The sequence below is a fragment of the Anabrus simplex genome, chromosome 7 (genome assembly GCF_040414725.1).
Source record: "Anabrus simplex isolate iqAnaSimp1 chromosome 7, ASM4041472v1, whole genome shotgun sequence".
NCBI lineage: Eukaryota > Metazoa > Arthropoda > Insecta > Orthoptera > Tettigoniidae > Anabrus > Anabrus simplex.
The window spans coordinates 334,858,465-334,882,018 of record NC_090271.1 but is presented as its reverse complement, the minus strand read 5'-3'; the positions used below and the strand labels follow the sequence as shown (position 1 = coordinate 334,882,018).

At 39.5% G+C, this 23,554-nt stretch overlaps 1 protein-coding gene across 3 annotated transcripts in view; it reads left to right on the top strand.

Moving 5' to 3' along the window:
• Positions 1–23,554, top strand: part of LOC136877621 (P2R1A-PPP2R2A-interacting phosphatase regulator 1) — a 157,372-nt gene that overhangs the window by 48,787 nt on the left and 85,031 nt on the right. For all 3 annotated transcript variants that reach the window (XR_010860785.2, XM_067151802.2, XM_067151803.2), the window contains exon 2: positions 5,557–5,644. Coding sequence is in view for 2 of the 3 variants with exons in the window: in XM_067151802.2 (XP_067007903.1) it covers positions 5,557–5,644 (88 nt within the window). In the remaining variant the exon portion in view is untranslated. The remainder of the gene's footprint in view (positions 1–5,556; positions 5,645–23,554) is intronic.

The following is a 23,554-nucleotide window of genomic DNA, read 5'->3' as shown; positions in this document are numbered from 1 at the left end:
AAAAGAATTCAAAATATGAAAAGCAGAATTAAAAGCAAAAACAGACTTGAAAAGTCCACCTAAAACTGTGGGAAAACGAATTACTGGATATAATGCAGAGTGACTCAAATCCATCAAAAACAGACTGCAAGGTAAGAAAAAAATCATGAAGCAATAAATAATTCTATTAAAATTAAAATATTCATAATTACAGTACAACATGAATTATAATTGCATTAATAAATATTTCTAAAATATTGCAGGAGGAAAATTAGCAGGGGTTGCTTTTTCTTCACTACATGACCCAGGTATATCTTTAAATCTTCCACCACCACCACGAGAATCTGCAGCTATGTCAGGGCCCAGCAACATACCCAGGAAAGAAAGTTGAACAGAAAGGAGAATAACAGGAAAGGCGGTACAGAAATGTCATTTACAGAGTTGCGAAAACGATTGCTAATGAAACGGTTCCGAGTGATGGAATTGAAAGGAGAGAAGTTATTGTGAGGAAAGGAGAAAAAGGGCGGGGAGACATGTAGTGACAAAATATTAAATGTGTTCACACAACATTCTAATCTGTGTTTGTGTTGTTTTTCAAGTTAATTTTTTGTTTTGCCTGCCGTTTGAAGGTCTTAAATAAGATCTACCCTGGCAGATTTTTAGCGGTAGATTAAACTGGTGGAATTGTGTTCTGTAATCCACTATTTTGCTGAGTATTTCCTTGGTTTGTGATCGGAGCTGCTACCTTCGTTGTATAAGTACCTTGTACATTTCTATTGTTGTGTACACTGTGAAATTACCAGGGATTTTCTTCCGTGTCAGGACTTGAAAAGAGTATAAGTCAAAAATAGCTGGTTTTCTGGACACAGGTTCGTAGTTTGGTAGGTAAAATGGGTCCACCTATAGTTTGTCACTTGTTAAGAGTACGGTTTGAAGGCCCTAATTTTGTGCATAACAAAATACTTCTCCACAAGCACAAGACTAATTCAGGGTTAAAAACGAGATGACTGATTGACATATTGTAATCACATGCGTTCCTGCCCTGCCTCTATATTCTGGGGCAGGCACAGAGCATGGGGCATTTTGTGAGCAGCGGGGGAAGGAGCCGGCCAACAAACTAGAGTCCATGTGAAAGACATGCTGCAAGAATCAGTAATCATACATTACTGGGAAACCAAGAGATGTAATCCCAAGGCTCCTTCACGACCTCAGTCAGCAGATACGTCAACTTCATCATCTGGTCCATCAAGAATCCCGGTGAGACCCATGGCTCACGCACCTCAGCCACAGACAGAGCACCCTCCACAGGAGCCAACAGTTCAGGGACTACAGGTTGAATCTTGGTCAGATCCGTCAAATGCTTCAACAACTTCAGTTATGCCTGGACGCCTCTCCACTTCAACATCCAGAGACATCACAAGACGATACACATGTGGAAGAAAATGATCGCGCCGACAGATGAACCTGGTTCCAGTGACATGCGCTAAACCTTTGGAACTGCCTGATGATGATAGAGCATTTCATCTTGTGGTGGCCCTAAAAGCCCTCGCAGCATCGACTCCAATGGGATGGGACCACCATGACACCGTCACCACCCTCTGGGCCCTAAGTAATTGGGGCTTCATGGACCAGGGCCAGAGGGCCTACATGTATATCCGAGGGTGGGGCTATGTATTGCAGCTCGACTCTGCATTGGGGGATGACCTGGTCAACCTACCACCCAGGTTCCAGTTCAACCAGCCCACCATGCCTACCCTGGTCATCCTCAGCAGCAAGCACCAAGGTGGAGGCCATGGCATTCGGGGTGTCATCAGAGCCACCACCGACAGCGGATTCTACCCCTCTGCCCCTCGTTCTGACTCCCCAACCAGATGGTGTGCAGTGAATGCTGTGCGATCATGATAGTAGTTCTGAGTGTTTCAGCCTTCACACTGTTTGTGATTCACACGTACCGTGTCTGCCACCCGTGAGTAGGGCTGCAAATTCCGGATGACGATACGATTGAAATCTCCCAAGAACAGTTCAGAGAAGATTATATATATTAGATTATATATATATATATATATAGTTTCAGTGTTTATTGCTCAATCTGTGCACAAAAGGGGTTTTCGCAGGTCTAGACCTCGTTCTCTTTCTCTTACTGCTATTTTGTGTTTGATGCCGCCTTCAGGCGGACATTAGTTGCTGTAAATTTATATTTATTATGAAAAAGAGCACCTGTGATGTGGCGGGATGTTCGCTGACCAAATCATCACGCCTGCTCCTTCCGCTTTGCCGCATCTGTGCCAGTGCTCTGCTTCCTTTGGGAGGCAGGTACGGAGCACAGAGCAGTTCGTGAGCAGCGGCGGGAGGAGCAGGCCAAGTGACATCCACGCTAATAAACTTTTCATTCACATTGCAAGTGGCTTGCACATTAATGCTGGGTACCCCTTTCCTAAAGGGATTAAAAACACCACAAATTAAAATAATTCACATCCCACACTTACATTTAATTACCATCAGTAAGAATGAAATCAACAAATCAAGGATTGCTAGTCCAAATCCCAGAAAAAATTCGGACCACACGTCCATGTCCTAACTGCGCCTCAACTAAATCAACTCATCATAATGAACAAAAGATAGATAAAATCAAACAAAGCAATCTCTAATGATGCAGCCGATAGGAAGAGGGGACAACAATGGCCAAAATACGATGTATGCAAGGACGCAAATATCTCCTATACTATAAGCTCCACATTGATGACAATAATAATAATAATAATAATAATAATAATAATAATAATAATAATAATAATAATAATTCTTTTTATGGCTATTGCTACCCTGGCGCAGCCCTTGTAAAGCAGACCCTCCAGCGAGGGTGGGCAGCATCTGCCGTGTTTAAGAAACTGCTGTTATTGTGGTGGAGGATAGTGTTGTGTGTGGTGTACGAGTTGCAGGGATGTTAGGGACAACACAAACACCCAGTTCCCAATCCAAGGGAATTAACCATTGAAGATAAAAATCCTTGACCCAGCTGAGAATCGAACCCAGGGTCCTCTGAACCCGAAGCTCACTATTTTAAGTATTCAGCCACGGAGATGGACACATCAATAAGAAGGGAATTATATAAATTAAAGTAACATGAGTCTATTAAATGAGGAAATCTCAGGATTGTACGTTAAATTTCTCATAAGGATGTACCTGATAAAACACCAAAGACACTCTAAATAGAATGAGCATTTCAACTGCAGGACAAAGGGAAATCAGATTTACATAGTTCATTAAAATGAAATACTATAACAGCCATAAACACTTCAATTAAGCAATGAGAAAGCAGAAAGAAAAATAAGTCAACCCAAGAAAAAGAAAATAAACTGGATGTCAAGCTAAGGTAACAATTTAAAACCAGTCATGATAAACAACGGAAGAAATAAGAACATACAAGATACAGATGTGAGATGCACATTCCATCTGGATAAGATTACATCATTTAAAATACAATTTAAAAGTTTTTAAATTACTGTACCTGAAAAATTATATTACTTTATAGCACACCATGCAGAATTGGTTAAGCTTAACATCTTAGAGATGATTCATTGAATTATAAGATTACAAAGATAATTTAAACTTAGATTGACTTCACAAATTAATGAAGTTAACTAATCATTCAGTACATGCTAGGTGGATTCCAAATTAATTTAAATAATAATACTTTCTTTTATTTTCAAATGTCTAGCCATGATGTAGTATACAGAGCCTATTTCAGTAATAAGCATATACCAGTCCATAATCTTAAAATCATATCTTCAAAAACAGTCTTAATTTAATATAAAACCTTTAGAAATTAAAAAATTACTACATCATAAGATTCTCATTAATAAACTTAGGTTAAATAGTCACCATCAAATTATTACAGATATCAAAGTAGTCACACACCCTGAAGCTTTTGGAAAAGATAGGAAGATAGTGGAACCTTTGGTTGAGGAAGAACAACATGAATTCAAGAAAGATCAAAGTACTATTGATGTTATTTTTGCAATAAGAATGCTTACAGAAAAGTGCTGGGAACATGGAAAGAATATGGTGATTGGTCTTTGAAAAGGCCTATGACATTGTCCCTCGGAATAAGATCTAGGAATGCCTGGAAGACCTTAAGGTGCCAAAATACCTGACTGACAAAGTAAAAATGTTGTACCAGAATTGCTACAGCTGTGTTCAGTTAGGCAATGGATGATCAGACTAGTTTGAGACAAAGAGAGGTGTCCAACGAAGAAGTGCCCTATCATAATTCATGTTCATAATAGCAATGGACAAGAAAAAGTCTGTCAAGAAAATGGACAGCTGACCAATGTCCTGGTATATACTGATGTTGTGCTGTTATGGGGAGAAACAGAAGCTGAAGTACAGAAAAAGCTGAGTGGAGCAATATATTCAATAAATTTGAGATAAAAATAGGTAAAACAAAGACTGTAGAAAAGACCATCAGCAGGAAAGGAACAAACTCAAACCTATTTTTGGAAGGAGTAAAATTAGAATAAGTTTCTCACTTCAGGTACCTTGGAAGCACCATCTCCAAAGACAATACTGTCAAGCAGGAAATACTCAGCAGGACACAGAAAGCATCAAACTTACAATCAAGTCAGAAATTTATTCTGGGACCGTAAAATACTACTAAAAGTAAAAAGAACCCTTTACCACACCTACTTCGTACTGATTGTCGCACATGATTTAGAGGTATGTACTCTACAGTAGAATTGAGGCATCAGAAATTAGATTCATTAGAACTTTGAATCATACAATTCAAAAGGACAAAATCAGGAATGGAGTAAACAGGAAGGTAGGTCCCTATTACCTGTGTAATAAAGAACACATTTGATTCAGTTCCAAGACCTGCTGTGTGGGCAGTGCTGAAACGCTGTGACTGTTCTGATTCAGGCTCTCCACAATAGCATGACCAGGCAGGTTAGCTATCAGAATAAGATCTTGTGTACTTGCTCCAACATTATTTGCATCATTGGTCTGCCATATGAAGCACTACAAGCACACTATGAAGGTGACAGGTCTCAGTCCACAAACTTGGGACTGTTCAATTTGGTGCCAGACCATCCCTGTTGCTGTCAGTCAGTCTGTTTGAAGGGGAACAACACAGACGTAAAGAGGCCAAAGACAAGCATGAAAACTCTGTGCAGTACAACCATGTCCTCCTCCAACAGTTCTGTGGAATGTGTGTGGTTGCTTGTTCCATGATAGGATTGGTGTATTCAGTCATTGAAAGTACATCCGTGTGTTCAGTCATTGAAAGTACATCCACAGACAGAAGTGAATTTGTTGGAAGAAGAGATTTGCTCAGAAACAAGTTAAGCTGCCAATGACAACAATTTGCCTGTACTCTCCTTAGTACTTCCTAGTCACTCCCATTTTCCTGAATATACCTCACAAGTGTTCCCACTTGTCTAAGGAAGGGACAGTTTAGGACAAATGTTACAAAAATAATTTTTTGATTTATAAACAATAAATTATGTAAACATTTTATATTCATAATGCAAGTACTCTCCTCTTCTGCCAAAATTAGATTAACTTTTTTCTTTTTTTCAGAGATTCATCACCGTTTAATAACTTCACAAGCTCACAGCCGCGAACTCGAAGATTCAGTGCAAGTTTCAGTCCAGGTCACAGTGCCAGCGTGAGTATATTATGTATTGATTTTATGACCTAAATTCATTTAGTGCTAATTCTTTGCTTGTTCTTATTACTTTAACCTAACCAGTAGTTTATTTTTGCAGAAGAAAGGCACAAGTCAGTTGTTTACTATCATTTTCCCTTATTCAGCATTGGTACTGCTCTTTTGTCTTATATTAGTTGGCATTGTTTTTACCAATTAAATGGGATGGCAGTCTGATCTGTATTTATAGCGTGTGTCATATGAGAATCATTTTTGTTCTTGAGATGTTTCTAAAAAAAAAAATTCTACCAAGTGGCTGCTGTGTTGTTACTTTATCCCATCCACTCAATGTGCTGTGTAATTCATGAAAAATGTCACTGTGTTAAATTTAAATGTCACTTGCTCAAGTCCAGATTATTTTTACTTCATAAAAACGACCACAAAAATTAGCTTCCCATTTGACACAACTATAGCTGTGCACTGCGTTGTGCAGCGTTACTCCTGTCATTGGGTGAACTATCTCTTTACAGTCGTAAGCATTCAGCTCCTAGTAGTACCAGTAAATGCATGGTAAGCAAACCACCGGTGTTCTACTAAAATAGAAACCGAATTGTTCACACACTTCTCAAAAGAGGGGACGGTTAAGGACAAATGTTATGGAAATAATTTCATTTATTGCAAATTCTTTGCTTGTTCTTATTATTTCAATCACTAGTTTATTTTTGGAGAAGAAAGTTATAAGTTAGTTGGTTTCTACTATTTTCCCTTATTCAGCATCAGTGCTGCTTTTCGCTAAAGAAACAATCGATAGCAAAAATAAGCTTCTGAGGACCAAAATTCAGCAGTCTTGATGGCCTTATCATTAGCAGAAATTAAATCATTCATGCTGCAACTTTCAGGCAGGTTTCTGCAGATCAACAGATGTTGTGGATCCTGTAAATCACCACACTCGCAACAGTCGTCTTCATTGATGTATCCCCATTTCTTCAGATTCACCTTGCATCGGGATACTCCAGTTCTCAGCCTATTTAACGTCTTCCATGTAGCATAAAGTAAATGATAGCCCGCCGCAGGTATCTCCTTAACCCTAGAACCGGCAAGCGGCGATGAATCAATGGTTTGCCCATTTCTGTAGTGGCAGAGTTGATTCTTTGATGAATTTTTATTTCTTTGTTTAGGAGCACTATTGCGCTAACAGATGGTGTGACATTTCTTGTGTTTCTAGGAGTTTACAGATGCTTCTTCCTCATTTTTATCATAGAAACAATCTCCTTGTATATGTTTCCTTGAAAACAAATGAGCGACTCTCTGCTATACAAACCAAAACATCGTGTAATGGCGCTGTACTTGTTATAGCTACCGCTCTTATTTTGAGGCTGTAATTATATGTATTGGCGAGTTAAAAGTGCACCTTTGATGTTGTTATTTCTGTGTACAGTATTTTCATTTTAGTTAGCTTGTACTATATGTAGCATAGCTGCTGTAATAACATTTATTATAACAAGTTCATGCACCTGCGTAGGTTATAGGCCTAATGGCTCATATATGGTAAAATATATTTTTTCTTACCAATAAAACAAATATTATTGCATAGACTTGAAATTTTCACACGTATTATGTATCTATATGTGCATCATTTTGTATATCTTGGATTTTGTGTTTTCATGTTTCATCTCGTATTTTACATTGTTAGAATTTTGATATTGCTCATGAAATACTAGTTCTACCATTTTCAAGGCTCAGTTTCTTTTCTTATGAAGTCTCACAGAAAAGTTAAAATTACCGTCTGAATCTGTGGTTTATTAGTTTTCCAACGATATGCAACAGTGCCATGGAACATTGTTCACAATAGGATGAAAATAAGAATCCACTTGGTAGGTAAGTATCACACAAAATGGCTGCCGGTACAGAATTTAACATTGCCATTTCAAGGGCTAACATTCTCCCAGTGCTCTTCAGGTAACGAATTTCATCACAGTAATTGCCACTGTTGATTGCAGGGAGCTCTTTCTTGATCTCAGCCTTGGAAGCTGTTGTTTGTGTCTGTAAAGGGGATGTCTCGAATCAGATTCATGCTGCTTCTTCTTCTTCTCCATTTCCGCAGCTGTTTTCCGAATATCTGGTGGTGCTATTCTCATTATTTGATATATTTTCCGGACAGGAGTTCGCCTCAGACATCCTGTCATGATGCGTCCAGTCTCATTCAGAGCTACATCGATCTAACATGTGTGGAGTTCCACCAAATTGGTGCAGAGTATTCTGCTGCTCAGAAACACAATGCCAAGGCAGATATACAGATTACATTTGGCTCTGCACCCCAGGTGGTGCCAGTTAGTTTACGAGTGATGTTATTTATAGCAGTGAGTAGTAATTAATTAATTAATTTCGTGTGGCTGTTTCTAGAAGAGTGCAGCCCTTGTAAGGCAGACCCTCCAATAAGGGTGGTCAGCATCTGCCATGTGTAGGTAACTCCGTGTTATTGTGGTGGAGGATAGTGTTATGTGTGGTATGTGAGTTGCAGGGATATTGGGGACAGCACAAACACCCAGCCCCCGGGCCGGGAATCGAACCCGGGACTCTGAACTGAAGGCCAGTACGCTGACCGTTCAGCCAACAAGTCGGACAGTGAGTAGTAATGAAGACATTGGATTACCTGTAAGTTTTCCTACATGTCCAGATGATTTAGCTATGGAAAGTTAAAAATATGTCAAGTTAGCGCGCATTTCTATGAATCATAAGGAGGCTGCCATATTGAATTCCATAGCACTAATCAAGAAAGCAATCACACTCAGTCACACTAAACAACACACTCATAAAATGGCAATTACTAGTCAGATGACTAAATATATAACTTGTGGGGGGGAAGTTAAATGTGGAGAGGAACATGTAATTTTTGATGATAAATGCGAAGGGTATCTTACCTGTGCTCAATTGTTAAAGACAGTTTTTAAAACCATCATTTATGGTAAAGATAATTTGTTATGGATTTGATGCGACTGCAAGGAAAACAGTTCAGAAACAATCGTCATTTGAGAGATGAGTAAGTGAGGGCAGGAGAACAATTGGGGCACTAAATTCAGGATTATGGAGTAGAAACTTGTAACCAAACTAAAAAAAAAACTCTTCAAACATTCTGTGGTGCAGAGTATTTTACTGTACAGAGCAAAAACTTGGACAATAAAAGAACATGCAAACAAGTTATTAGCCCGCCCCCATGGCACAACTGCCCCGAAGTGCCATGGCCTACCAAACAACCTCTGTTCAGCCCGAAGACTTGCAGTACGAGGTGCCATATGGTCAGCACAACGAATCCTCTCGGCCGTTATTCTTGGCTTCCTAGACCGGAGCCGCTATCTCACAATCGGATAGCTCCTCAATTGTAATCACATAGGATGAGTGGATCTCAAAACAGCCCTCAGATACAGGTAAACATCCCTGACCTGGCCGGGAATTGCCCAGGGCCTCTAGGTAAGAGGCAGGCATGTTACCCCTACACTGCAGGGTCGGCAAGTTATTAGCCACAGAGATGGATTTTTGGAGGAGAGTAGCTAGAAACTCAAAAGTGAATAAAGTAAGAAACACTAAAATGAGGGAAATCATGGGGTAGAGAAGAATGTATTGGATATGATTGATGAAAGAAGATTAAAATGGTTTGGAGATGTAAAAAGGATGCCATGACAGAATCCACAAGATGATGCTAAACTGGGAAGCTAAGGGCAACAGGAAATGGGGAAACCTTGGGGGAAAAGGATAAATGTTGTACAGAGGAGCATAGATAGATGTTTAAATGAGGAAGATGCACAAGATCGGGAATAATGGAGGAAGAGAGTATATGGACATAATGGGTTGAAGGAAAACTACTGTATTGTAGAAAAATTCCTAAATAACAAAGAATTTCAATTGTCAGAGTACAATTAAATTTTAGAAGAACATAGGCCATTTGAGTATTGAAAAGCTAACTAAGGAAATGCAAGCGACAATTTAAAGTCCGAAAATGTTACATCACGTTCCGGTAACAAAGTAAATTACTTCGAACAATACTCTTAAGAACTATAACATTGAAATACTGTAAGGCTGGCCGCAAAATGAGACGCAGGTCCGTGAGGTGACGCAGCGTGAATTACGGCGAGTTTCTGCGAACCACAGAACTGACTGGACCCGCGCATGTTACGGCGCAGGGTGATGTGGCGCAGTTGCCGCCCGTGGTGACCCTGCGGACCGCAGTCTCTCTTCCTCAGTTTCCTGCAAGACTCACGGTGATTCTGGTTGTTCATATTGTTGCTAAAGAATTTTATTGACTCAGGAATTCTTTTTGAAAAATCATATTAAATGTATTTTTTGTCTAAACCACCATAGGCCTAAACTATATATATTGTGTTTTGAGGAAGAAATAATGTACAATATAAAGCAACAGAATACCAATTTATTGCAGTTAAATGTTTTATCTATTGATGAATGCAAAAATAATTGTTTTGAAATGAGAAATTCCAAAAATAAACTCATGTGAGAAATATAAATAATTTGCAATGGCTAAACTCAGATATACACATTGAAAACAACTTATTTCCATACATAAAAAGTGGGTTTTAGTTTTAGTGAGAAAATAAGTAATAAATAATGTGACGAAGTTGTGACGACGTATTTGTTTTCTTTTTACAAGTTGCTTTAAGTCCAGTCCACAGAGATAGGTCATAAACTGCGTACTGAAACTGCGATCCAACTTGCCTGTGTACCACAGGATATTCCACACATATCCTGTTTTGTCCTCACATAATAGGAAAGATTCCATCCCAAAACCAGATTTCTTCTTAGGAAAAGAGTAACATTGATGCTCCAAGGCAACAAATAGTTACCTGTATTTCATCACAGATAACAACTGAAGCAGCACTCCAAACCACATCATGAATTTTGTGGACTCATATACAGACAACCTACGACTTGATCAGTAGACTGTGTTGATGACCTAAACAACAAAGCATCTCAACTTAGGAGGTACCGAGCTCGATAGCTGCAGTCGCTTAAGTGCGGCCAGTATCCAGTAATACCAATATAAATGGTCCGTTATTGGACATTACAAATTTTCCAGCTAACTCATTCTTGGTTGCCAGCGTTTCGCCCTCATGTGCTAGGGTGGGCTCATCAGTTGGTACCTAGCACACCTACCAATACGCTGGCTAGTGCATACCGTGGAGGCCACTGCGTAGGCTAACTGGAGCCACCGGCAGTGCCAATGCACTAAGAGACTTGACCCCACTGTCTGCAGCCCTGAAGATGGTTTCACATTTTCACACCAGGCAAATGCTGGGGCTGTACCTTAATTAAGGCCATGGTCGCTTCCTCCCCAGTCCTAGCCCTTTCCTGTCCCATCATCGCCATAAGACCTATCTGTGTCCGGTGCGACGTAAAGCAAAAAAAAACTTGCCATTGTAGAGGGCAGCGAGTAATCTGGGAGTTCATTCATCACAATTTTGTCACCACATTGTACAAAATTAATTGCACTTCACTGTTCAACACTATTTACACTCAATAGCTACCACAAATGACTGGAAAAATAATTGAAAAAAAAAAAAACTCTTTCAGGATAGTCACTAATAGTTGCTGGCACCCAGACTTGAACAGCAGTCACCAAGTGTACACTACAAGTTTCTCAAATTATCTCAGCATAGAACCTGAGACACACTGTCATATTTGTAATGCTTATACTTCAGCTGTATAGTAAAGCCTGAAGCAAGGAGACGAGCACAAAGTGACATTGCATATTACACAACAATACTGAGTGTCCCGCCACGGGTCTTTCGCCACGCAAACAACGCATCTCTTATTTGCATGCAGTCCTAAATTTGAGGGTGGATTGAAATCTGGAAAATGCCTTCCCGAGAATCAAGTTGACAACGAGTATAGGTCTCATTGATCGAATTGGCAAGGCTACGTTAGGGGTAACGATCACATACCTCTGAAATAGTTTCTGCACAATTTGAATACGAAACTCCAACCGAATGAATTTGCCGCCGCTTTTAACACGAAAGTATTAAACATTGTTATGTCCAGTGGGTGTCTAAAAATCTAATGGTAATATTACTTCATTCTTTTTTTCACTATACTAAATGGCACGATACATTGGTCTGATAAGTCCATCCCTCCCACTGAGTCGTCGTACTCAATACATACAACCGGTATCCCTTTGGTTTCTCCTTTCTTGTTTAACACAGTGCGCATTTCCGCATCATGACTGCTATTCAGCATGCAGACATCTGCCTTGTCTTTTCACTTCAAGGCCATGAGCTTGTTTTTATAGGCAAAAACCACCTCCCCTTTCTTCAACTTTTTTCTTCAACTTTTTCCCATGACTTCCTTTCAAAGATTCTTTCTGTTGGATTGTACACTGCTGACAACATCTGTTTGAAACTCATTGAGCTGCGGTATCCCTCATTTAGAAGAGATTTGGCTAGAGCAAACACAACTTTTGAGGGCTTGGTATACTGATAAATATTCACCCCGCAAACCTCATTTACCACCTCAGTTTCCTTGCCTATGTACCACAGGATATTCCACACACATCCTGTTTTGTCCTCACATAATAGGAAAGATTCCATCCCAAAACCAGATTTCTTCTTTGGAATGTACATTTTCTATCCCAAGCGACCTTTCCAAAGGAGTAAACTTTTGTCAATAGATGGACGATCATCTGGCAAATAGGAGGTTTTAAATTTTGTTACTAGGGGGTCTAAAACTGGCTTCACTGTGTAGGGATACTTGCCAATTGTAAACCTCATTATTGAAGAAATGTAAACATTTCAAAAGAAGGAAAAACCTGGGACATGGTCTCGTAAAACACGGGTGTAACAAACAATCTAATAACTTCAGCTTTTGAATAATATACTGAAGGAAAAAATCCCAGATAAAAGTTTTATTTCTTCCTTGTTAGTAGGAACCCAATCCCTCTCTCTACTTCTTCTCTTCATTTTAGCCGTTCCTGTACTAGCTTGTATTGACTGCTGAGCATACAGATTAGTTTGTTCTGCAATAAGTTCACTATCAATAAAATGCTCAGATATTTTCTCTCGTTCTTTTTTATTTAAAAGTGTGCCCTGCATTCCAGTTTGGTAAATAGCTGGAAACCGGGCTCTCCTACATCTCCTTACATCCCAAAATGTGGAGTGGGAGGCAAATCTCATTTTCTGACTCGCTACTCTCATCCAAGCTCGAACTCTGCACCTGTACGCAGCATCCAGACAGTAGGCCTACTCCGACGGAAGCGCTTGTGCGTGGAGCATCTAATAGCGGGATAGTTTCGCCGTTACTTTCTAAACTACAATCACTGCAGCTATTTTCCTCACTGAGTTCGAGAATATCCCATATATAATCACTTGGAAGATCTACAATTCTTTTGGACATATTCACAACAAATAGAAAACGTTACCTGTAGAATTAAAACAATAAATCCCAAAAGAGCTATTTATATACGAGGAGCATATTTCTAAAACGTCCTTTCTCCACATTTTGAGGAAATTGACTTACGGGTATATTGATAATGTCCATCTCTTTCTCCATGCAATGGTGAGAGTTTTTCAGGCAGAATGTCCTTTTTATAAGCACAAAACTCGGTTAAATATGAGCTGTGTTTCCTAAGAATCCCTTCTCCACAGCAATATGGCTGACTGGAGTGCATCACAATTATGTTTACAAAATGCCTCTTCTCCTCTATACTGTATAACAAGGACTGCCATTATCGTTTCAAGCTGTCTCTTATCCTCCAATACGACTAGATATAAAGGCAATGAAGAATGAGCATTTTATGCAATTTCTTTGCAAATACGTTGATAAATGTGTAGTGGTGACATTGCTGCATGACTATGAGATGAAGGAAAACAATTTAACTGCAGGTTATATTCAAGTCCTTGTGCTTCGTGTGCGTTTTCTGCTAAGTTATAGTGCTTTTACGTACATTGTTTGGTATATTTAATAAGTTTGGACATACTTTTTGTCAGGTGTTACATTCGTTTCCACGCAAAATAATAGCAGAAAAACAGTCAAATGAAGATAGTGTGAAAAACAGTGTAGTAGTTCCTGCTCCCTTGAGAAAAGGGAGAAAACGTACTAGGAATGGGGAGGAGTGGAGGAAAAATGTTAAGCAACGAAAACTCTATGCTCAGGAGAGACTACCACACATGCCGAAGTGTACGCATGTCAGCAGTGTTTTGAAACGTAAAGTTATCTATGTAGGATGTTCGTAAATTTTGTCAGTCATTCTATGCTGAGAGGGGAAAAAATTTATCAAGACAATTTTGTTCTGAAATATACTCCTAGTGAGTCTCCATGAAGATGCAGAGTCGCAGGTGAAAAGAAAGAAACTAATGAAAGTTGGAATCGCTATTTTGTGCCCAGCACCAGGGACAAGAAAACACAGGTAATACAGATATGCAAGAAGGCTTTCTGTAATATCCTAGATATAAATGAGAAAAGAGTACAACGAATTGGCAAAAGACATTTTCAGTCTGGATTACTCCCCAAAGAAAAAGGAGGTGGTGACCATGTATCTCACTGCTATCAGTCCAGAAGGGTTGCTGTGAAAGAATTTGAGAGCCTTGCTGAGGTTGCATTTTGGTGATGATTGGGAGTCAAATCAGGACCTCAAGTTCTATAACAACATTGTTAATAGAGACACTAATGAAGCTACTCCGTCTGAAGCCGAAGATGAAGGGGGATTGATGGAAGACATGGATGTTGTTTAACCACATTCAAAGACATTTAATGTTTTTAAATTACTTGGGAACTTAAAATTTCATAAATGGTATTTACTTAAGAGTTAGATACCTAGATTACTATGAAATTCTTGAACTTATTTATATTTTTATTATGCTGCTTACTGGTACACATTACTTTTAATCTAGTAGTCAAGTTTTTGCATGTTTAATAAGAAATAATTTCATATATATTTCCAAAACGTCTCTTATCCTTTCTATATTTCCAAAATGTCCCTTCTCCAACTCATTTGTATTAATATCTAATTAACGGTATAGTATTAAATACATACTTTGATTGTGGGAAATTATGGAATGTATAACAATTAACTAGAAGAATGTTTGAGAGAGAAACTCAAAATTACATTTTCTATTTGATTTTTCTCAGTTCTGTAAACTAGAAGCTGCTGGAGAAAGGACGTTTTGGAAATATGCTCCTCATACTAGCAAAACAACTTATGAGAGCTAAAAACATTCTCACCAAACCTTGCAATACTACGCTGCACACAGCATACTGATTGAACTTCATGCACCAGCAATAACCAAGCATCACAGGTTGTTCTTGCGCTACACAGCTGTGTAACAAATAACAAGGGGATTCCCAGACAAGAATTGCTCCGATGCACGAAGGTTAAAAAATTCTGTCAGGTGGCAGCACCTTTCGAAACATGTGGAGAAAGTTTCAAAAATAAAAACAAAGATAAAACATAAAAACTTTGCACACTTCACCATCGGGGTCACTCCGGTCGCGTCACCTGAAGCGAGCCCCACTCTACGGGTTAACAAATATAGTAAAGACAACACTAACGCAATGAGAAAAACTGGAATTCTTCCTTATATCTAAATATCCCAATAAGGGTAACAAGTCACTCGAAACATGTATAGATCACATTTATGTTAAATCCCCTAAGCTAATATTCTCTGCAGCAGTATTGAGAACTTGCATCAGTGACCACGATCCAGTATTTCTCCTAGGTTACGAGACGAAAAGAAAGGCGCTAGTGCTGCCATCCAATATAAAAGCATTTAAAAGATGAATAGTGGAGTACAATAATGTGAAAAGCAGATATGATATAGCCACAGACAAATGCATCCAAATCATAAGAAAATATGTAGAAGAAAATGCTACCCTCAGTCAAATTAGCACTCTGTCTATATTTAGGAAACACACTCCTTGGATAGCCAGAGGTATCCTCACGTCCATACGTATGAGACAAATTACATCACCCCCTCGTAAAGCAGCGAACAATTCATAAGCAAACTCTTGATTTGGAATTAATTAGTAGATACAAACAACATTGGAATTGGATCAACAGACTAGTTAAGGCAGCAAAGCAAGCATACACAGTGTCTAAAAAGTTTGGTGAATGATACCATAACACAAAGAAAACAAAAGTTACAAACAAAATCCCTTTAGTTGCATTCAAAGTACTCTCCATTGGTCACAAAATTTTGGCAATGTGTATACAGGAATCTATCGAAGCACTGATGTCACAAGTCTTTGTATATCTGGTATGTCAGCACAGTGTGTGTCTTTCAGGATTCCCTTGTGGCAGGGAAACAAAAAGAAGTCTGCAGGTGCCAGATCTGGAAAGTACGGTGGATGTTCAAGAAGTTGCGCATAATCAGATGTTTCCTGTCTATTCCGAAAGGTGGACCATACAACATTAATTTTATTATTATTATTATTATTATTATTATTATTATTATTATTATTATTATTATTATTATTATTATTCCAAAAGTGTTTGAACAAGTCATAAACACATTTTCTGCTTACGGCTTCTGTTCCGTACACTTGCACCAACATCGCATGCATCTCCAAAACTTAATATTTATGCATTGCTCCATTGCACTATTATGACATGAGTCGCACACACACGCTCACAAAACGTTTAACTGGGCGCAGCAGACTAACCTGCTTCAGTTCTGTGTGTTCGACGTTACGTGGCGCTTCTCGAGATATCTCTCTGTTCACATGCATGCAGTGTTACCACACACATTGCCACTGTGATATCAGTCCATTCACTGTACTTTTTAGGCACACCTTGGCTGCTATTGTACTGAAGGCTCCACAATCTTCTAATGATGTCATCCATGGTTTTCATTTCTTAGAGGTCTGTCTTAGTTTCTTCTAGCCAGTTTATTTTGACCTTCTTTGAGTTGATTACTTTAAATATTTTGTTGAGTCTGTTGCTGTCCATTCTACAGATATGGCCTTAGAATTTCAGGCATCTCTTGCGTATAGCATCAGTGAACCTGTCAGTTAATGAGTAGAGGTCCGCTATTCTCTTCTTGATCCACATTCCATTTTCTCTTGTGGGACCATAAATTTTTCAGAGAATTTTCCTTCCTTGCTTTTCAATTTCTATCATTTTAGTGACCTCCAAGGGATATGGTTTCTCAGGCATATAAAGCTTCTGGCAAAACAACTGTCTTGTAATGTCATAATTTTGCATTACATGATATGACTCTCTTGTTGTAGAAATTCCACGTTACCTGTACACTTTATGGAGTTTAGTGGCTCTCTCTGTGTTGGCCCTACTGTCTAGTTCCGATGGAAGTATGATTTCTCCAAGGTATTTGAAGGAGGACACCTGTGAAATTGTGCCATTTTCCATCTCTAGCAGAGTTTTTTGGCTATGTTGATGTCCATTTTCCATGTACTGGATTTTTTCATACAAAATTTGAAGGCCTGCCTTTGATGTTGTATTCTGTAATCTCTGTACGACGTATCGGGTTTCATCTCTGGTCTTAGTAATGATTGATAGATCATCATCAAAGGGTAAATATTTCACCTTGACTTTGCTTCCCAAATTTCTGATGCTCACACTTTTGACGTCCCTTTCCCATTCTCTAATAACTTTATCTAGAACTAAGTTAAACAGAATAGAGGAAATTATGTTACCTCGACTAAAGCCCGTACATATTTCAAAACTCTCAGAAATTTTCCCAAGGAATTTCACTTTAGAAGTCATATTCGTGAGAGTTTGCTGGATTAGTTCTCTGGTCTTCCTGTCCACTCTGAGTTCTTCTAGAGTATCAAAACAGTTGTCTGTCCACAGAATCATACGCCTTCTCAAAGTCCACAAAAGTGGCAATTGTGCTGGTACTTCAGCAGATCCTTAATATCATCTTCAAATTCCATATTTCTTCAGCGCATGATTGACCTTTCCTGAAACCCGCTTGGTACTCACCGATCAGGTGATCTGTCTATTTTTCTAAACTGTTCTGTATGTGATTGGTAGTAGGGATATGTCTCTGTAGTTGTTTGTTGTGATGGGTGTATTAATAAGCAGTTCCAATCCTGCAGGATCATTTCAGTTTTCCAGATTTTTACTAAGATTGCGCAAATTCTTCTTACGAGGTCATCTCCTAGTTTCTTCATCTCCGCGGTGATGCCATCCTCTCCAGGGGCTTTATTATATTTAAGCGATCAGATGATCTCTGCTGTTTTCTGTATTGTCGGAGGTTGTGTATCAGGGTTCGGCATGGGCTTTTTGAAGTTCAGTTTTTCTTTTCGAAGATCACAGTTGAGGAGGTTTTGGAAGTAGTCAGCTAGAATTGTGCAGTTCGCTTTGGTGTTTCATTTATAATGTTTCATTCGTTTGATGGAAACATAAAGATGGTAGTTGATAACTGGATAAATTCTCATGGAAGGTTTTGTAGAAATTCCTAATGTTGTTTTTGAGGAATTCTTGATTGATTTCTACTAGTCTGTTTTTGTCATATGCTCATTTCTTCCGGCGGATTATTTTTGAGGTAATTTTCTGTACCTTTAAAAAGACCTCCCATTTTTCAGTTGCTTGATGTCCATTCCACTGATTCCATGCTTTCATCCAATCATCAATGGATTTATCACAGGTCGTGTTCCACCATCTATATTTTCATTTCCTCGGAGGGTGTCCTAACTTCAGGGCTGATGTTTGAAGTGTTTTACGTAGGTCTGGCCAGCCCTTGGGATACTGCTCTCGTATCTCTTGTAAGAAGGTGCTGATGTTCTGTTTAAGACATTCTGGGTCAACTGTTAGAGATCTGTTCTGTTTAGGTCTGGATCGGTTGGGTTGGAATCTCATTTTGATTTGTAATAGATAGTGGTCCGCAAATAACCTCAGCCTTTGTAGGTGAGGTTAACTTCCAAAAGTAACCAGGGGAAAATTACCCCTACAGAGCACGTCCCCAGGTGGCGGATAGGGAGCCCCTACAGTATGTAGGGCTGGTTGAAATACCCGATACAACCCGCGGACCAACAGGTAGCCCAATTCCTGGGGGCTTTCAAATACTGAGACACCCTTTCTCCAGGGGTCATAAATATGGAGGGCCCCTGCCCTGGGTTATGGGTGAAGTCCTCAACGGCATCTACAGCGGAGAAAATGAACTTTGGTATGCTGGAGATAACAGAAGTGGCAAACCCGTAGCGTCTGTACCCCAGAGGAGCAGCTACGAAAAGCGTCTGTCTCCAAGTTAGGGGCGGCCTAAGTTGAACCTGGCAGTAGGTATACATTGTCTTTGGGTGTATAATAATGTTATTTGTTTTACGTCCCACTAACTACTCTTTTACGGTTTTCGGAGATGGCCGAGGTGCCGGAATTTAGTCCCGCACGAGTTCTTTTACGTGCCAGTAAATCTACCGACATGAGGCTGACGTATTTGAGCACCTTCAAATACCACCAGACTGAGCCAGGATCGAACCTGCCAAGTTGGGGTCAGAAGGCCTGCGCCTTAACCGTCTGAGCCACTCAGCCCGGCGCCTTTGGGTGTAGTGAGCCCATCGGAATAATAGCCTGTATGGATAAAGCGGATATGGTGCTTCGGAAAAGATTAGGGCGTCCCCTGCTAAAAGGGACGTGCAGCTCTTTGGGTGCTGGGAGAACTGTGAGAAGTGGGCAACCAGCACCAAACTACATAAGGATTGCGGCAGTCCTGACACTGACGGGAAAGACAGAAGAACTGGTTGACTTCATGAAAGAAAAAGATGTAGCCATACTTGGACTGTGTGAGACCAAGAAGAGGGGTACGGGAGAGATTACTCTGAAAGAAGGATACAGGCTGTATTACAGTGGAGGACCTGAAGCAAAAAATGGAGTGGCCATTATACTTAGAAAAGAAATCCAAAAATATGTGAAGGTTACAAAATGCATCAACGATAGGATGATGGTGATGAGACTCCAGTTTGAAAATGGCATGAAAGATCTAGTCCACTTGTATGCCCCACAAACGGGTTGCATAGATGAACGTCTAGAGGACTTTTTAGAGGAAGTGGAGAGACAGATAGAAGATGTGCTATTGATGGAAGGTCTGAATGCACAAGTTGGAATGGAAAGACAAGGAAAGGAAGATGTTGTAGGGCCCTTTGGAAACGTAAATCCAGAAGGCGAGTTGTTGGTGGATTTTTGGATGACGAACCAAATGGTTGTTGGAAACACCTGGTTTAGGAACAAGAACAGTCAGAAGATTACAAGGTATGGTTGGGGAAACAGACAAAGACCATGATTGATTATATAATCATCAAGAAAGAACACCAGAAGAACCTTTTAGATGTTACAGCCATGCCTGAAGAAGCCTTTGGTGGTGATCATAGAGTTGTGATAGGAACACTGAAAGCGGGAAAGATTGTAAAATCCCCATTAAGTAGAGAGAAAAAATTAACCCATTGCCATGCAAATATTTTCGTTGAGAAGTGTACCTTGGAATGCGATTACCGTTTTGTACATTTTAGGGTATGGATGCTAAAATGGTTACAAAAGCATACTGCATCAAACTAGCAAAATTTTGGATTAGAGTTTAACTTACTACAGTTAACTGAAGTCTTTTAAGGTATGGTATACCTTGAAACATCCATCCATCCATCCACATGGAGGGCAACTTTGCATTTGTTGCACTCAAAGCAAGATTTCTTCCGGATTCTGCGCTCAAATCAGACTTTACATCTCCTTGATGTGGCTGATTTACTTGCTGTAGGAGCAATTGTTTCAGGAAAATGACCCCAGTGTCTTCCCTGTAGTCTCACTGGTGTGCTACCTTGAGATGGACCTCCTATAGTGGCGTAATGAGGAAGGGTGACAACTTCCAGAATTTTATTTGCATATGCATTGGTTTCCTTGCAATTTCCCTCCCAAAAAGTGACAGTAAGGAACTGACTCATAATGTCATATTCTGTAGCATTATCACCCAGGCGCCTCCTGACTACAGTATTTAGCTCTCGAACAACTGCACACGCATTGCCTTTCGGAAAATTACTGGCCAAACTCCATTTTTGATTGTTCTATGCAGTGAGGTTATGTACCAAGTTATCTTCATCCTCACTCACTTTCACGAGCGGAGTCACAGTTCTTAAGACGCACTATCACTGCTAAAACTACTATCAGATAATTTTGAGATATCTTCATCACCACTATCAAGCAGAAATTGCAGAATTATTTCCTCTTCCTCCTCGCAATGTTTACATGACATCTTGCTCCGTGGTAGCATTCATTTCATGAACAAGATGACCAATTTTAGAAGCAAAATAACATTGACAAAATAGCCCTCGAATAATAACATTGGCATGTAAACACTAGAACTATCTAGGAACGTAATTTTAAAGTACAACATCACTATCGAAAGAAATCGTGTTTCCGACTTGAGTACACGGGGACGGTTGTATCCGTCATTGCATGTTAATGAATGTGGACTCTTGGCGGCTGAACCCGTCATAGCGGAATGGGTTAAAGTATGGAAGTTGAAGGAGAAAAGCATACAAGAAGAATTTCAAAGGTAAATAAATATCCTTGGAACCCAGGTCGGAGATGGGGAATATTGAAGATGAATGGAAAAGATTTAAGGAAGCACTGGTTGGATGTACAGAAAAGGTACGTGGTAGAACATCAGGAAATGTGAAAGACAGAGAGGCACACTGGTGGAACGCTGGGGTAAAGAGTAAAGTGAAGGAAAAGAAAATGGCATGGGAAGCATGGAAAACATTTAAGACTGAAGAAAATAGAAGAAAATATGTGGAGGGAAAGAATTTGGCCAAGAAAGTAATGGAGGAAGAAAAGAGAGAAAGCTGGGCCTTATTCACACAGAAATTGAGAGATGATATCAGGGCAGCAAGAAAATATTGTATGGTATCTTAAGAAACAAAAATAGAGATCAGATAAACACCAGATTTGAGAAGGATGAAGGAAGCATAATATTAACAAAGCCAGAAGAAATAAGAAATAAATGGAGAGAGTAGTTTCAGAAGTTGCTGAGGATCAAGATGGCGTCAGCGAAGGATGTAAGTGAAGTTAGCTTCCAGTTCTCTTGCGAAATAATCGGGAATAAGTGTGGTGTAAACAAGAAGCGAGTGAAGAATGGTATCCAGTGTGAAAAGTGTTCAATTTGGTACCATTTTGAGTGTATATGTAGTGCTGGTTTTGCTAAAAATGAAGATACTTGGACCTGTGTTAGCTGTGGCGAGAGCAATTTGAATAGCGGTAACAAACCTAGGCCTACAACGGACAACGAATCGCTGGTGTCTCATTCCTTTGAGGATGGAGGTAATGATAATGTACTTGTAATTCTCTCTTTATTGCAACAGGATTTACCAGCATTAAAAGCGGAGAATGAGATTTTAAAAGAGAAGGTACGTTTACTGGAATCGAAAGTAACGGTACCAGTAAACACTCAGAACACAGGTGGCTCTGTGAATTCTAGCGCGTGGTGTCAAGTTGCTTCAGATTCTAGGAGGAAAAGTGTACACTTAAATAAGGACAATTTTGTAATTGACACCAAAAATAGATTTTTCAGCCCTGAGGGAAGTAAGTGATACGCAAGGTATCCGTATGGGAAGCAGTCAAACGTATAGCGCAAAATCCGTTATGAGAAGCGGCAAAGTTAGGCCTAAAATCCCACACAGTGCACCGGCGAAAGTGTTGAACATTCTTATATTTGGTGATAGCTAAGCAAGGGGAATTGCGGAGAAAATGAACAATAAAGATATTGCAGCATCGGCTGTCGTCTATCCTGGGGCCCCAATGAAGAAGGTATTGGAAAACACGGAGCAGGCGGCAAGAAATCTCGGAAGTCGTGATGCAGTAGTGATCATCGGCGGGACGAACGACGTAGCTCTCAACAACGCTAAGAATGTCATTTCTGAACTTAAATGTACACTAGGTAAGCTGACTCACACTAACATGTTTGTAGTGAACGTGCCCCACAGGCATGATTTGATTAGAGACTCGTATGTGAACATTGAAGTGGACAAAGTTAATACAGATATGGTTAAAATTTGTAAACATTTTCGTAATACACAGGTAATTGATAGCAGCAGTTTCAAGAGACACTGTTACACAAAGCATGGCCTTCATCTAAACAATTCAGGTAAACGAAAGATAGCAAATATTGTTCTAGATTTTATTAATCTTAAGATATGTACTGTAAAAAAGGCAACTCCCTTGAGTTATAATACTGACCAGGAAAACTAGTAGAAAGAGCCAGCTGTACTTCAAGCTGGCTCAGCCAACTAGAAAACGAAACTCAGGAAAGTAAGGAATTTCAAGTTACCCAATTGCAACAGTAGAGTTTTAGGAGGAAGGGGGTCTGAGATTGCTCTTGGTAAATTGTCAGAGTGTAGTAAATAAACAATTAAAATTCGGTACATCGATGGAATCTTATGAGACTGATGTGGTGATAGGAGTGGAATCGTGGTTGAGAGAAGGGGTGGGTAATAGAGAAGTATTTCCAGAAGGGTACACAGTCTATCGTAGGGTGGGGGGGGTGTTTATTCTGGTGCTGGTGAAGGAAACTTATTGTTCACATGAATGGTTTACCGATGAAAGGGATGAAATATTAGGGATAAAATTAATTTGTGATAATATGAAGGAGGTGGGAATTATAGGAAACTACAGGCCTGGAAGAGAGGAAAGAGACATGGAAATATTTGAGAAAATAATAGATTATACTCATAAAAACAATAAATTTGATGTGGTAATAATTGGGGGAAATCTAAACTTGCCGGAAGTTGAATGGAATGGAGCTGCAAGTGAAGCCCATGAACAGAAACTGGCAAATAAGTTAATTTGGGAGGAAGGATTTACACAAGTAGTACAAGAACCAACTCGTCTCAATAACTTACTAGATGTATTCTTGGTTAAACCATGGAAAATTGTTGATAAAACTGAGGTCATTGAAGGGATAGGTGACCATAAGGCTGTAATAATGGATGTGG